Source organism: Notolepis coatsorum, assembly GCF_963971535.1.
Source record: "Notolepis coatsorum genome assembly, chromosome: 1".
Classification (NCBI taxonomy): Eukaryota; Metazoa; Chordata; class Actinopteri; order Aulopiformes; family Paralepididae; genus Notolepis; species Notolepis coatsorum.
The window spans coordinates 169,866,839-169,884,581 of record NC_140165.1 but is presented as its reverse complement, the minus strand read 5'-3'; the positions used below and the strand labels follow the sequence as shown (position 1 = coordinate 169,884,581).

General features: G+C 41.4%; 1 protein-coding gene across 4 annotated transcripts in view; it reads left to right on the top strand.

Moving 5' to 3' along the window:
* The window catches only part of LOC311244718 (SAFB-like transcription modulator), a 118,158-nt gene that overhangs the window by 32,573 nt on the left and 67,842 nt on the right, over positions 1–17,743 (top strand). For all 4 annotated transcript variants that reach the window (XM_084334387.1, XM_084334386.1, XM_084334385.1 and 1 more), the window contains exon 2: positions 10,762–10,849. In XM_084334387.1, coding sequence (XP_084190513.1) covers positions 10,762–10,849 — 88 coding nt within the window. The remainder of the gene's footprint in view (positions 1–10,761; positions 10,850–17,743) is intronic.

Genomic DNA, 17,743 nt, shown 5'->3' with positions numbered 1-17,743 from the left:
ACCTCCTATAGTGAGCCGAACTGAACTGAACTCAGACACACGGAGAGAGCTGCGGCATCTGCTGCTCCTCCTCCCTCCCGCACCCGTGGCTGTTGTAAACACTAGTCTCTAGTGGGACACTGGGACCTCAGTGAGCCTGCCAGCCGGCTAGCTACTGATATCAACAAATGCTCCAGCAAGTCTAGTAGTGCATGATAGCTCGCGTTAGCTCACTGTTCAAAACGAAACGTCCCATTAAACTAAATAGCTACAGATAGCTCCTGATATCAATGTCTTATAACACTGAGTCGATGCGTATTCGAGCTGAGGGCACGCTGAATATAGTCAATAGGTCCAGCTGCAGCGCCGGAGAATCCTGGCCGTAGCTGGAGGCTACAGTATAGAGTCCAGCTGCAGCTCTGGAGAATCCTGGCCGTAGCTGGAGGCTACTCGAGTACACACAGACCAGGGTTAGAAATTAACATTTTTTTTCAAGGGCTTTTTTTGCCCCCCTTAATTGCTTTTCGGGGGCTTTTTTTTGTATTTCGGGGGCACAACATTTTTATAATGAAAATTAACATAAAGATTATAAAACATTCTTGACACTTTTTTTTACAGTCTTCGTCCCTATGTTTGATAACGTAATGTTAATGTCTCCATATATAGGGCTCTACGCTAACCTTTTTCCCAAGGAGCACATGTGCTCCTAAATAAAATGTTAATAAATAAAATCTAAATACAAATTTAGGAGCACACAGAAATTTAGGAGCACAGTGACAATTGTTCAAGTAACACACACACACGATGTGTGACATCATGGCTTGGTTTCATGTTTTGAGGTACCTTCAATTATCTGTAAATAATACATACATACTCTATCTCAGTGGTCACCAACCTTTTTAAGCCCAAGATCACATTTTTTTTTTGTGGTGAAGGCAAGATCTACCTATTGAAGCGTTGAGAGAAAAAGACAGCCAAGATTGTACTTTAAACAAAATTACTTTTATTTGCCTGTATTCTAATTACATGCAATGCTTTGGTCCAACATTAAAACGTCAAAGTAGAACTATTATGTACTTTCTCAGTCAGCGCTAAGTGCAGTCATCTTATGCAGCATCACTTTTCACACCAAAACAAAAGTAGAACTGTAATGTGGACTTTCTCATATTATTAACATTGACAAGCATATTTACAATTAGCATTTTATAAAGTAGAGCTGTAATGTGTACTTTCTCAGTCAGTGCTAAGTGCAGTCAGTGCTAAGTGCAGCATCACTTTTCACATCAGAACAAAAGTAGAACTGTAATGTGGACTTTCTCATATTATTAACATTGACAAACATATTTACAATTAGCATTTTATAAAGTAGAACTGTAATGTGTACTTTCTCAGTCAGTGCTAAGTGCAGCATCACTTTTCACATCAAAACAAAAGTAGAACTGTAATCTGGACTTTCTCAGTCAGTGCTAAGTGCAGTCAGTGCTAAGTGCAGCATCATTTTCACATCAAAACAAAAGTAGAACTGTATGTGTACTTTCTCAGTCAGTGCTAAGTGCAGCATCACTTTTCACATCAAAACAAAAGTAGAACTGTAATGTGGACTCTCAGGGCAAGATAAAAAAAAAATATATATTTTTTTTTTTCATGGAAAGATCTACAGGGACAGTCTCAAAGATCGACCAGTCGATCAAGATCGACGGGTTGGTGACCACTGCTCTATCTAAATAGATTAAATATTATTGTCCCTGAGTGAGGGCAAGTTGTGTTGTTGTCTTGATATAATAACCGGTTGCCTCTGGATCAATGAATGTCTAATATTTAATAATATTATTAGATATTTTATTTTTAACATCCCTAATTCCAACAGTCAAGAGGCTTGTTTCAAATTGATGAAAAACCCCACACACGCAACATTTGTGAGTATAGGCTCTGGCCAGATCGATCAATGAAATACGTTGCGCGCTCAGCGCTGTGGAATGAAGGAAATGCGCATCGGGATCGGATTTGGATGTTATTCTTTTGGAGTTGTGTTACAAATGGAATGGTCTTTCCCCGCCGAACACAAGTTACTTAACGTTACACGGGTCGCGCTATGCAGATGCTTAGCTTGCTAACGTTAAGATAGCAGTGTAATGCTTGATGAGAGCAGAGCGCTCTCTCTGTGTTCGCAGCACCTCTCAAGTGCCTGTAACACACAGCGGGCCCCGCCTCCCTCCTCCTTGGAACAAACATTCCACCCAAAAACTGAATTTCAGTCCAGTTTCAATCTGAACTATTAACAGCGGAGCTGTTTTGTAATCTTCACAATCACTCGTCTGTCTCGCACACTGCAAGTAAATGATTTTTCCGGTTTGCACACACACATATTATTAGGGGCAATACGAGGGAAATGCTCGCACTGTAGAGCATATATATAATTATATATATAATTAGTAAACTGTCTGGGGCTTTTTTTGCCCCCCCTTAACTGAGTTTCGAGGGCATTTGGTCAATTTTCGAGGGCATTTTGCCCCAAGCCCCCGTTAATTTCGAACCCTGACACAGACAGTGGAGCTGGTTGCATATAGCGAGCATTTTGACTTGTTGCGTGGTGGCGATGTCTCGCAGATAATACAACTACAAGTATGATTATATAATATATATATTTTATTAAAAAAATTATTTATATAAAATAATTTTTTTTTAAATAAAAAACAATCGATATAAATAATGGTAAAATTGTTATTTAAAAATGTGCCCCTAAATTTCTCATTTAGGGGCAAGTGTGCCCCTAGTGAAAAAGCTTAGCGTACAGCCCTGACATGGTATTCATATTTCACTCACGGAGCCTTGTATGATGCTGTGGGACTCAGCACAACTCTGCAACGCTTCAACACTGCCACCTGGTGGATGATCGGCGAGTTGCCAAACCGGATATGCCGGTTGCATATCGGTGCGTCTCCTAAATCCGTCCGGCCACTCGCATATCATCCCAGGACTCTAGCCACACACCGTGGATATGGATCGCTGCCATAACTCAATAATCCACATGATTTGGGCGTGTATTAGTATTATACAAACCGGAAATGGATCGTCTCGATCCCCATCAAACAACTGGGATCTGTTTGCTCCAGTATCATCGCCCAACGGTAAGAGGAGGCTGCCGTGACTTTCAGCGTTTTTGTTTATCATTATCGATGCAAACTGATCTGATCTATATATCACCCATACTACATGACGCATTTAACGACGATCACGGAATTATAAACGACCCCCCCCCCCGTTCACCCACGCATGATCAGTCATAACGTTTAGGACCATGTACAGTTGACATTTTTAATATAGCTTGGATCGGTATCAAACGGCATTTGATAATCTATATAATGCATTTATGCCTATATCTCACGTTCTAGGAATTACTGCAGAAAACGATAAAAACATATTTATATTCTAGACGGTATTTTTGTATGAATGTGTGAATGAAAAAGTTAAACGTTCCTACATCCTGAACGATAGATAATCGATGTTGAATGGGCCATAGTAATGTCAATTTAGCAATACAATTTAAAAAGTTATAGCCCTGCAAAGAAGGTAAACATCTCCATAGACTAGACTGGTGGCAGTGATCAAACATTGATGGATATAAGCGTGGCAGTTAATGTGTTAACACATTCCTTGCCAGCCATTGTACCCATCATTGTACCCAGTCTGCCAGCGCTATAAGTCTATGGAGTGGCTCACCTTCTTTGCAGAGCTATAACTTTTAAAATTGTATTGCTATATTGACATTACTATGGCCCATTAAACATCGATTATCTATCGATCTAGATGTGGGAACGTTATATTTTTTCATTCATACATTCATACAAAAATACCTTGTGTAATGTGGGACTTGTAGTTTCTGAACTATTAACAGAGGAGCGTTTGTAATCTTCACTCGCACACTGCGAGTAAATTATATTTCCGGTTCGCACACACACATTATTAGGGGCAGATACGAGGGAAATGCTCGCACTGTAGAGCATATATATAATTATATAGTAAACTGTCGGGGGCTTTTCTTGCCCCCCTTAACTGATTTTCGACGGCATTTGGTCAATTTTCGAGGGCATTTTGCCCCAAGCCCCCGTTAATTTCTAACCCTGCCGCCGGGCATTGTGCCCATCATTATACCCAGTCTGCCAGCACTGTGGAGATGTTTACCTTCTTTGCAGGGCTATAACTTTTTAAATATTATAGCTATATCTGCATTACTATGGCCCATTCAACATCGATTATCGTTCAGGATGTGCCAACGTTATATTTTTTCATTCATACATTGTTGTGTTAATACCGTCTAGATTTAACAGGGGTTCTCAACCTTTCAGCTGCCAAGGCTGAAATTATTTGACGTGTTCAATAAAATATTCCAGGGCACCCCTACACCCCAAAGACTTTTCCGGTCCTGTCTTGTTTTGCTACAATGATGACAAAAGTGCTTGCTTGCAAAATAATGTTTATTTAAGAAACCGGGAAACACATTTGTGTGTATATGCAGGCTATATAATGCATTATTAACAGGTGTTTCAGGTCTAAATGGCTTAGTACTGTTGACATTACACTGCTTGTAGTAGTAATCAAATAGCATATTTCTTTAAATAAAATTACAGAAAATTATCACTAAAGTGCTATCTGTTCCAGCTGCACTCTTTTCCATAAAAATAGCATATTTGGATAAGTGTGACCATTTCTCAAACTGAAAATCATGTATTTTTTTTTAAATACAGAAAAGGATCACTAAAGTGCTATCTGTTGCAGCTGCACTGTTCTCCATAAAAATAGAATATTTGGATAAGTGTGACCATTTCACAGAAAAGGATCACCAAGTTACCATTTCTCAAAAAATATAAATAAATACAGAAAATAAGCACTCGTTCACTCAGTGGACATTTCTAGCTCAATGCGAGGTCTGCTGCCGCTGGCTAATAATACGGTCAATACGTGGGGAGATCTTTGACAAGGCAACACGCATGTCATCATCAAGGCTCAACTTGGCCCTATATTTTGTTTTCAGAGCTGTCATGGATGAAAAGCCAGCTTCACACTGATATGTGGTGCTGAATGGTATCAACACCTTAACACTTTCCCCGCCAATCACGTTGTACGGCGTGTTTCAAGTTCATGCGAATTCTGCCAATCCACGGCGTACAACGTTATTGAGATCATATTTCATATTTTCGCCATGGTATTCATTAGGCCTGCCGCGATAAGCAATAAATCGATTAATTGCAGCGGTAATTCAAATGAATGCAATGATTTTGACGGGCGCGATTAATTGCTATTTGCGCGTTTGTTTTAATGAGGCGGAACCAGTGCCCCTTGTCAGTCACTGTCCGTGTTGGGAGGCGGGCCGCTGGCTTTACTACAGAGCACAGCACAGGAGCTCCGTGGGGCTAACGTTACCCCTCATTGTGTCTATTCTACTAGCATTAACGTTACTCATACAAACAATCAATAGCGAGTTATATTGATCACGCTATGTACGATAGCCATGCTAAAACGCTAGCACAACATTAGCACCTAACCTAACAACAAGCCTTAACAAGTCAGCGATCTTTTTGCGAGACTAAACTCTCCGCTCGGTGGCAAATTGTGTTGATGTCGGTTTTGTTTAATCAATAAATGAGGCAGAATACACAGTGACTGTATCCTTTGTTTATTGCACTTGTGCCTGCTGCAAACATAATGATTATGAAATCCTATGCGAGACATTAAAGATGGCGGCTTTCTGTTTTCGTTCAGACTCCCTCAGACTCTCCAACGAGTGACGCGTCTCTATTCTGACCAATCAGTGGTCTGCAGTGTTTCACGTGACTTTTCTGGTACCACTTCTACTCGCTTGGAACCACGACAGAGCAGGGACTAAAAAAGTACCCAAAAAGTACCTGATAATCACAACAATACTTCCGGTCCGGTCGGTGGGCTTCAAAATAAAAGTCTAAAACACCGGAAAAGACGGAGCGGTGGGCTTCAAAATAAAAGTTTTGGGAAATAAATGTCTCAAAAAAAAAGATTCTCTAACCGGTCGCAATAATATCGCTTATCGCGATATTTTCGGGGGCAATTAATCGCCCAGCAAAATGTGTTATCGTGGCAGGCCTAGTATTCATATTTCCCTCACGCAGCCTGGTCTGATGCTGTGTGAGCAGGCACAACTCTGCAACGCTTCAATACTGCCCCCTGGTGGATGATCGGCGAGTTGCCAAACCGGAAATGGCCGGTTGGATATCGGTGCGTCTCCTAAATCCGTCCGGCCACTCGCATATCGTCGCGGGACTCTAGCCACACACCATGGATATGGATCGCTGCCATAACTCAATAATCGACATGATTTGGGCATGTATTAGTATTATACAAACCGGAAATGGATCTACTTGATCCCCATCAAATAACTGGGATCTTTTTGCTCCAGTCTCATCGACCAACGGTAAGAGGAGGCTGACGTCATTTTCAGCGTGAGTGTTTATTATTATCCATACAAACTGCTTTGATCTATATATCACCCATACTACATAAAGCATTTAACGATGATCACGGAATTATAATCGACCCCCCCCCCCCCCCCCCCCCCGCGCGCTCACCCGCGCATGATCAGTCATAACGTTTAGGACCATGTACAGTTGACATTTTTTATATAGTGTGGATCGGTATCAAAAAGGCATTTGATAATCTATATGCATTTATGCCTATATCTCACGTTCTAGGAATTACTGCAGAAAACGATAAAAACATATTTATATTCTAGACGGTATTTTCGTATGAATGTGTGAATGAAAAAGTTAAACGTTGAACGATAGATAATCGATGTTGAATGGGCCACAGTAATGTCAATTTAGTAGGGGTGGGAATCACCAGTTTCATCACGATACGATACAATATCGATTCTTTGGACAACGATACGATATTTTCCGATATCACAAAGTCTGCCACGATACGATTTGATTCGATTCAGGTGCCTGCGATCGATATGAGATGATATTATATGCCCATTTAACACAATCAGTAACATTTAAATCAACAAAAAAAAGGCAATGGAAATATCATTTGACATTTAAATTTGAGCTCTTCCAGACATTTAATTTTTTTTTTTTTTTTATTAATATCCTATTCACTGTCACAGAGAAGACAGGAAGAATAGCCCCAGCACTGCTGTGGCTAATGGGGATCCAAATAAACATAAACAGAGCTGTATTTTGTCTGGAAAAGGCATATTGGGAGTCCGAAGGTGCAGTACCGGCCAGATCCTGTTAGTGGGGCTATTTCGAGAATGCACCCTCCTTCCCAGTCCCCACTTCTCTCTGCCTATGGCTCTGGGTTAGCTTACGCTAACGTAACGTTATTTTCTATCTTTAACGCGACATGGGCATAATGGAGTGGCGAGGATTGCAAAGCAGGTTAGATGCATTTGACCAGTGGCGGAATAAAACAGCAGGGACATGTTTTGGGTTGCAGAATAGGCACACTAGCCTTGCTCTAGTGACGCTCTAGACGCTAATGCTGTGTGCTGTTGAGCCGAGCCGAGCGGATACAAGGGATTTTCAAAATAAGAGTATCGCAATATGAATCGATCTTTTTACGTTGCATCGATCCTATTTGATTATTGATAATAGATCGATATATCGATCTGGATCGATGTATCGTCCCACCCCTACAATTTAGCAATACAATTTAAAAAGTTATAGCCCTGCAAAGAAGGTGAACATCTCCATATACTTACAGTACTGGCAGAGAATGGTATAAGATGCTGAAAGTGCGTGGCAGGGAATGTGTTAACTGCTGCATCATGAGATACTTGGTACTCAGCACCACACTCTGAAACTAGCTCTCCAGGTGGTATCAGATACGATTTCAATGAGTTCTTCCAAGAGTTTGGATGGAGATGTGTCAGGAAGCTTTGTCTCAATGTTGTCTGTAAAGTTTTTTTTATCCAGAGTAACTTGGTGATCCTTTTCAGTGTTTTATTAAATAATGATTTTCAGATTTTGAGAAATGGTCAAACTTATCCAAATATGGAATTTTCATGGAAGACAGTGCAGCTGCAACAGATAGCACTTTAGTGATAATTTTCTGCAATAAAAAAAGTTATTTTTTTAATTTCTTTTTCAAGGCACCCCTGGCAGCTCTCTGGGGCACCCTAGGGTGCTGCGGCACCCCTGTTGAGAACCGCTGGTCTAGAATATAAGTGTTTTTAAGCTTTTCTGCTGTAATTCCAAAAACGCTAGTTATAGGCCCTGATGCATATGATAGATTATCGATTGGCGTTTCTTTCCTATACACGCTATATAAAAAAATTCAAATGTATATGATTGGTATACATTATGCTTCATCATGCGTGAAGGAAGGGGGGGGGTCGTTTATAACTCCTTGATTGTCAGTAACAGCTTTATTTAGTATGGGTTGATATGTTGAGCAGATGGTTTGCAGTGAAATAAATAAACAATCGGACTGAAAATAACGTTATATTCCTCTTACCGTTCGCCGATGAGACTGGAGGAAAAAGATCCCAATTATTTGACGTCGATCTCCTACATCCATTTCCGGTTTGTATGGCGCAATAAACGCCGAAATCATATCGATTATTGCGTTTCGAAAGGGATCCAAATGCACGTGAGCAGGGACCGAAACTAAAGCCCGCCGCCCGCCAGGGGCGGTCTGTTTTTACCTTTGGCGCATGACACTTAGAGGGCTGCCCGCCGTGTGGCGTGTAGACGTGTAGTTCATAAGCAGGCCCCTAAAAATATTTGTATGCGAACGGTAAAAATCAATTACGCGCACGCTGTGCGAATACAGATTATAGCCTCTCTCGTCTTTTTTTTCCTCCACTGCGAGATTGTTAAAAAACTACAAGTCCCACATTGCACTCAAGCCAACGGTCCAATCACAGTAGAGTGAAGTGACTGGTTTCATGGGAAATAAAGCAAATGACCAATCGGAAGCTCTCATTTTTCTTGTTTACTTCCTGAAACTCCGCGATCAGGGCTCTCGTTTTCCGAGACACCAACTTATTATAGTCTCTCTTACCAATAGCAATAGATTTTAGAACACCTAGATTTATCGATAGCAATAGTAATATAACGTTAATGCAACAAAACGAATGCCTTGCTTTGTTAATCATAACGTTGATGCAGTAGCGTATGTCGGTGTGTTGGCTGTAACGGACATGACAATAACATAACGTGTACACATTAAAATTGCGATAATCTATTCTAACATTTTCAAATCGATGCAGTTGAATTTCCCCCTTAGGATCGATGCATTGTTACACCCCTACACCAAAGTCACTGGCCCACTGTGTATCTGTGTGTATAATAACTTGGCTAGCGTTATCAACAGCAGAGGTGGGCAATGGGTCCAGCTGCAGCACCGGAGTGCAAGCGATGTGATGTAATTGGCAGACTCGACTGTCAATCAATGGTCTACCTGACACGCAAACTCAAACAATGTTTCTGTACTGGAGGTGTGATTGATTGATTGATTGAAAACTTTATTAACAGATTGCAGAATGGGTACAATACAGTACAGCTCAATACACACAATTGTTAAGGGGATGCAGACCAGAGAAAGACTTTCGTCTTGTTTACATCAGGGTCCCCCATTTCAATTAATCAGGAAAGTGTACAGTAGGAAAGTGTACAGTATTTCAATAGGCAACCCTGAAAGGATTATTTTTCTAGAAGAGCAACACAGCCAAAACAGACAGTGGAGCTGTTTGCAGATAGCAAGCATTTTGACTTATTGCGTGGTGGCGATGTCTCGCAGATAATACAACTACAAGTATGATTATATAATATATATTTTATTTAAAAAAAAATTGTATATATAAAATATATATTGGCAGGTAAGAAATATGCTTGGCGGGTAGACTCTTCCCATCTACCCGCCACTGGCCGGTGAGTCAAAAAGTTAATTTCGCTCCCTGCACGTGAGTGTTTGTCTGGATCCACGTAAAAAGATATGACTGCCGGAGGGATTTCCTCGATGCACCGATGGCCACTTCCGGTTTTGGTGTGAGTGTAACTCGCCCGACCATCCACCAGGCGGCAGTATTGAGGTGTTGCAATCTCAGACAGGGTGCCGCTGCAGTCGGGAGGGAGGCTGGATGAATTATGAATGCCATGGCGAAAAAATTAAATATTGATCCCAAAAACGATTTACGCCGTTGTTGGCGTTCAACGCATGGCGGGCAATAACGACTTACGCTGTTTATGGCGCACAATGTGTTAACGTGGTGTGCCACCGGGGTGCCCCATGTTGTGCTTTTTTTTTTTTTTTTTTTTTAATCTCCACCTTCCACTGTTTAGTTTTCCTGCTGCTGCTCCCACACGCACACCTCTCACAGGATTTCAGAGCGAGACTTCTGTTTTAGCGAGATCTCTGTTTCAGTATCAAAAACAAGCACTTTTAGTGGATGTACGTTACTTGGTAACTGAATAAAAATGAGGGGGTGTGTTATGAGACGTGTACAAATATTTTCAGTTCATATTTTCAGGCTGTGACTACAGTCTAGGTAATTAATGGGGAAATGCTGAGAACAAGTTCACCTGGGGGATTTTTCAAAAGTGCTGTATGCATCTCTATGGCTGTACCAGACATTTCAAATAGACTAACCTCAGTTTCTGAAATGTGTCACGTGAGGTTGTGAGCTCATGCAAGGCATGGTATTGGCAAGCTTACTGCTATTTTCTTTCCAAGGTAAATATTGGATCTTCTCTTACTAGTTGAAGGAATATTTGAGATAAGCAAACTGTGTTCTATTCCTTTTAGGCTCTTGGCGATGAAGGCGGTGATCCAGAAAACATTGCAATCCACCTTTCAGCAGACACACCACCAAAGAAAAACACAAAGGCTAAAGGTAGGTCTGATCTGTTAGAATAAGACTGTGGTCATGAGTAGGGCTGGGCCTTATTCCCAAAATATCACATCACAATATTTCCCCTGACTTTTGACGATAGAACGGTATTTGGCGGTATAGTTTTCCAGTACAAATTACAATGTCATTTCACATTAACCACTAACGGAACGCACATGCAGAACTTGTTTTGTGTGCAGAATTATATTCAAAACTCCAAATTCACCCCTTCCCAAAATATATGTTTGTAACACACGGAGGGTCATTACTGAAAATGTCCATCCTTTTCTTGTTCGCCAAATAACACACACACACCCCCACACCAACTTTCTTTCATGCGGCCTTCACTCAAAGCTGATCCGAAGAAGAAAAAAACCACACAACATACTTTTGCTGACCTTTCCAGTCGAGCTGCTGCAGTGTTTAAATCCAAAATATTGATAAGTCCTCCTCTGCCATTGTTGTGTAACATGTTCACTCTAGAAGTGAAACTGAAACTTAAAGCATACACTGGCGGGGGCGGTTGGCAATTAATTTACTCAGTGGATGCCTGAACACAGAATGACACCAGTATCACTGACTACCGTGGCAAGCCTAGGTGGAACTAAGTATAACTTAACACCGTTGAGCGCCAAAAATGTAATTACGTTTTTAGATGGTTTTTTCTTTTTTTCGATTTTAATATCCTATACACTCAGTGTTACCATTGGAACTCATTCTGAGACCTCGAGAGTGCAATGCTGGCCGAATCCTGCTAGGTGGCAGTATCGCCTACCCTTTGAAACCTTATTTCACACTGTGTGTTACATTGTATATGATCCGGGCAGATAATTTGGATCAGAGCAAGTGAAACGGTTCATCCGAGCACCTTGGAACGCTTTCAGCACACTTGATGCATATTTTGTACCATTTCATGTCAGGGACCCGATGGACATCAATACTGGAAATCGTGATCAGACATCAGACAATTGGAATATTCTAGGGATGCCCCGATCACGTTTTTTGCCACAGATACCGATCACCAATCGTCTGAGTCATATCGGCCGATACACTGCCGATACCGATCGGTTTTGGTTTTCTTATAGCAGCTGGCAGTATTATACTGTAGGTCTAACTAGTGATAGGTACCTTTCACATTTGAACCGATACGGTACCGGTACATCGATACCGGTACCCAACGGTACCTTTTTTCGGTACTTTAGTCTCTAAAAATGTAATCTACCTACCTCAGTCGTGAAAAAAATAATCCAAACTTCAAATAACTACAATTTCGACCGTTTTCGGCTTGCCATTGCCCCGACTGCTTTGTTGTTGAATCAAGTCAAATCCTAGGTAAGCGTATATTGTGCGTGTGAACGTTGACATGAAAAGAATAAAGGTTAAAAAATAATAATAATAAAGTGTAAAAAAAAAAAAAAAAAAAAAAAAATGTATCTCACGTGAATCGATACTCGGTAGTACCGACGTGTTTCGGTAAGTACCTTTTTAAAAGTACCGAATTCGGTACCCATCCCTAGGTCTAACAGACATTCTCAAAGTCTGGTCTAAATGATCTAATCTAATCTTAGAAATTAAGTAAAGTGAATAGTACTGGGTGTTAAGCATAACAGTATCTAAGTTAATTTACTTCTGACCATTATAGTAAAAGTATTTTCCTATGAACTGAAACTTATAAGATGTTCTGAGGCGGCGGTTACACCTTTCGTATCATCTTCGTATTGTTTTCATATGCGTATCGCCGCGACGTCGTGCGCCTCGAGTCACACTTTCGTTTTTTTTTTTGTTTTTGTCACCCGAGCACACTGATGTAGTACACTGCCAAAGCAGTAGGTGGCAGTAGGTGGCAAACATGAAGGCAATTTCAACCAATCAGAACGAATGTGCCAATACACTTCCTGGAAGCTCCAGCAAAGAAAATGTCAATAAGGCAGGTGCCTATGCCGCGCCACCATCTTGCCTATTTACTCAATGCAGCAATTCTTTTTCAGCAAAGCCTAATAAAAGTGCAATAAACAAAACGGATACATTCACTGTGTGTTCTGCCTGTCATTTGTTGATGAAACAAAACTAACATCAACACAAGTGACCACCAAGAGCGGATCGTTTAGTCTAAAAAACGATCTGTAGCATTGTTAGCTGCATGCTAACGTCAATGGAGTATGCCATTATAACAATATAGCATTGTGGCTAGAAGCTAACGTTAGCTCACGCTACTTAGCCAGCACCAAAACTGATGATATCGCGAGCTATCAGTAGTTAGATAACATTAGAGACAACGCTGTGTGTATTAAACAAAGGTGAATAGATGACTGGGCCATTTTGTTTAATGTTTGTTAAGTTGAAAGAGGAGCTCTGAGCTAACAGGGTCTGAATCCTGATAGCTCACGTTAGCCAGCTGCTCATGCAATCGGTAATGCTAGCAGAATGAATAGATGTAAACTTTATTTAACATATTGCATATGGGTACAATACAATACGGCTCAATACAAACAATTGTTAAGGGAATGCAGACTGTTGTAGCTTGGACTGGGGTCCTTATAACAATAACTTGACAACACATGGTAGCTGAAGCTATTTGGGACACGGAGCTATCCTGTCCCAAACACACACACTGTTGTCACCGGAAGGGCACGCGATGGTATCTACTGCGCATGGGCGTTTTCGCAACAACGGCTAGCGTGCTGACTACACGCTGTTGTCGATTTGTTTTGTTTGCGTATCTCCAAACGCAAACAAAATTTTGCGTTTCAGCCGTATCCACAAAAAAAAGCCAAAAAACGCATTTCTGTGTAATAGGGACATCAAACGTCGTCAAAAACGTATAAAAAAACGCCAGGAATACACTAGTCTAACCATGGCCTCAGTGTTCAGTTACAGCTATGAAGCACGATAGCTAATTAGCCAACAGCTGCAAAAACGAATTATGTTATAAGACATTGATATCAGGAGCTATCTGTAGCTACTGCTAGCCAGCTAGATAACGTTAGACAATGCCTCATGTATTAAATTAAAGTGAATAGTTGACTGGGTCATTTTGTTTAAACAGTAAAGTTAGCTAGGTAGCTAACGTTAGCTCACGGAACAATGATAGCTAGTTAGCCAACGCTAGCCAACAACTGAGAAAACGAATGCCAAAATGATGATATCAGATGTTGATATCAGGAGCTCCGTCTCACCTGGACTCCTCTCCGGGGGGTAGTTCCAACACTCAGCAGTGTTGGCCGTTATCCATGGAATAATCAAAGCACCCAAAGCATGTAGATAATCCAAGCCGTGGATGGCTCGCCGTCGTCCGGGTAAAGTAATCCAATGTACAGGTCCACTCGTCCTGGCCCGGAGCTCCTCGGATGCAAGCACCACACGTGGTCTGCCCAGCCTGGTTAAGACTCCAGATAACGTCAGGAACGATGGGGGTACTGCTCACTTTATAACTCTAACAGAACGATGCACCATACATAATAGACTATTATTAGCTTAATAGAAATACGTCCAACTCGACGGTATAGTGCCAAACTATGACAATTCAACTATTAATCCACACGATGTCTCAATGCCTATTCTGAGGCCAAGTAGGCCTTACTGCACCACACGTGCGTCGTGGGTGAGGCTTTGCGTCTGTTACTAGGTTGGAGGGTAAAGAACTAATGGACTAAAAAGAAAGTTCTACTTTACTTGCGCCATATATATATGCGCTGTGAACAAATAGTACCATTCGTATTTCGCCAGACGTATTCCTACGCGGAACCGGGCTTGCCACGACATGTTGGTCGGCACGATTGAACTTGAACCAAGGGGCATGGCTGCTGGCGCCAGGTTCTCGTCCAATGGTAGAATGAAACTATTATGGGCTGTTAGTAGACTAAAGGGATATTCAGTGCATATTGTACAAGGAATATACAGGGGATATCAAACGATATACAAATACTATTAAATATATATCCATAAATAAATATATATATTCGGTTTAATCTGATCCTTCACAACAGCCTCTATACAGCTAAAGAGACAAATTTTGTCCGGTTTTACGGCTGCTAAAAAGCTGATGGCATCACGCTGGATTCAACCGGATAAAATGTGCCTGAAGGTATGGGTTCTTACCTATCTCGATGTGATTTATCTAGAGATATCTACAGCAAGAATTTTAGGTGTCAATGAAGCCAGCATTGCAATCTGGTTAGAAGTGGTGGAGAGAATAAAGGTTAGCATATGAATTGTAATCCTTGGTTAGAAACGAAATAATGGATGGATTATCCAAGGGGGGTCCTGGGGGGGGGGGGGGAAGAAGAGCGAGCAAGACCATATGTATTGTATTGTATTGCAAGTATTATGTATATATCTCGTAAACTACATTTATATTGATTCAAATACTGGAATGTATAATCCTGTGATTTATTGTGGATATTTACTGTTAATGCTTGTGTGTCTAGTTTTATGTCATGTCAAAAAAATTATTAAAAAATGTGTTCACAAAAAAAGTGATGTCCCCAGTTCCCAGTTCAAAAGGTAGGCGATACTGCCACCTGGTGAGATTTGATCGTCATTGCAATTCCAACGTAGGCAGATGAGCCAGGGAGACCTAGGGAGCTCTGGCTGAGTGTATAGAACGGGGATCAAAGGAAAAAGATCAAAGGATCAAAACCTGAGTATGGGTATGTATCTCGGGTATGGCGCTCAACGCATGGCGGCGAAACCCGACTTTTCTCTGGTTTGGCGCAGAAAGTGTTAAGAGGTTAAGGTCGGGAAGTGCTGATCCCGATGAGCCCGGACAGCCAATCCTATGAGTTTGGAGGAAGAACAACTTGCAACACCAATACCCCCCCTCCCCCCTTCTAATCTATCACTAATACCAATACCCACCCTCCCCCCTTCTAATCTGCTAGGCCAACAATTCTTATATTAAAACGTCTTTCCCGAGACTGGACCTCATTGAGCCTAGCTTGAATCCTGGTCAGCTCCGTTTGCTCTTTGCCCATGTTCCTCTCCATGTGCTGCAAGCGTCGGCTAGCTTCCTTTTTGAGCATGACAATCTCCCTAGAATTGCTGGATGACTGCGTGAAGTATTTCCATTTTCTCCTTCACTGGCCTAATAGCCGCCTCTATCTCAGCTGTTACCGATTGTCGGTACGACTCAAGGTATTTGTTGAATTGATCTTCCAGTACTGCAATAAGTTGCTTAATAGTTGACAGGCTAGCTTCGCTTAGCTCAGCACCAGCTGTGCCTGTGCTCGCACATGGTGAACACAGTTGTGCTTTGTCTGTTGCAGACATTTGTTTGCCTGTCCATAGCCATAAAGTTGTTAACCTATTAACTCATTGACGGCCACCAGCTATCACCATCTGCACTGTTTGGAGCCAGTGTTAACACAACCTGCGCCAAAAACGAGTTTACTCGTTATTGCCCGCTAATCTAATAACGCCAACAACGAGTTTACTCGTTTTTATGATCGTTATTTCCTTTATTCGCTATTGGCATTTATAATTCATCCAGGAAGGCTCTGGGAGCCAGCTGGACCCTGTCTGATATTGCAACGCCTCAATACCGCCGCCTGGTGGATTTCGGGCGAGTTGCACTCCACTCTAAACCGGATGTGGCGCTCTGCATCGGGGAAAAAGCTCCGGCAGAGATATCTTGTTACGTGGATCCAGACAAACACCTCGAGTGCATTGGATCGCTTTCGAGACGCAAGAATCAATATGCTTTCGGAGTTTATTGCGTCGTACAAACGGAAAATGGATCTAGCAGAACAAAATCAAATAATTGGAATTTTTTTCCTCCAGACTCATCGGCCACAGGTAAGAAGAATCTAACGTTAATTCCAGCTCGACTGTGCATATTCATTGCAATCCATCCGATCAACGTATGATGTTGTACTAAAGAAAGCCGTTACTGACAATCAAGGAATCATAAACGACCCCCTCCCCTTTCCTTCACGCATGATGGACGCCAATCGATTATGTATAATATGCGTCAGGGCCTATAACTTGCGTTCTAGGAATTACTGCTCTACACTCTAAAAACATGCTTATATTCACGACGGTACTAACACGACAATGTATGAATGGAAAAATATAACGTTCCCACATCCGGGTACGATAGATACCCGATGTTGAATGGGCCATAGTAATGTTGATATAGCTATAATATTTAAAAAGTTATAGCCCTGCAAAGAAGGTGAGTGACTCCATAGGGTTACAGCACTGGCAGAGAGTGGTATAAGATGGGCAAACTGCGTGGCAGACAATGTGTTAATGACCATTTTAGCTATGTTTGCAGACCCATCATGTGTTCTGTATTATAGCTATGGAAACAATAGTATGGCTCATTTTACATAGTCCATTACTGACTAATCAGTTCATTTCTACACACTGTAGTTTGTTACACGCTAAACATCGCCCCATTTCCAAAATAATCCAGTCTTTTTCCATAGATCGCGAGATATGACACATTATGCAATAAGCCCAAATTGTTCTGGTTGCTCGCCTGAAGCCCCAAATAGTCCCAAATCAAAGGTATATACCATGCACATATGTCTTCACAAAATCATCAAGGGGGGGGGGGGTCGTTTCAACTAGAAACTGAGATCATGTTTGTCGAGCATGTTTTACGTCCGGTAGAACACAAAACTGTGATCGTTACAAAAACATGTTTCAGGTTCGGTAAAATAGATATAGAATATACCTTACCTTCTTTATTAGTTGTCAAATACAGAATACTTTGCATTCTGTATTTCTAGCCAGAAGGTATTCCAAAAAGAATAATTCCAAGTGATCGCATTGCGATTACCTGTGTATATGTCTATACTCGTTTATATGGGAACTAGGCTTCAGGCAACAAAATCTCGAGGCGATCGCTGTGTCTCTCTGTCCAAATCAAAAAAAAGGAAAAAGTGTATCCAC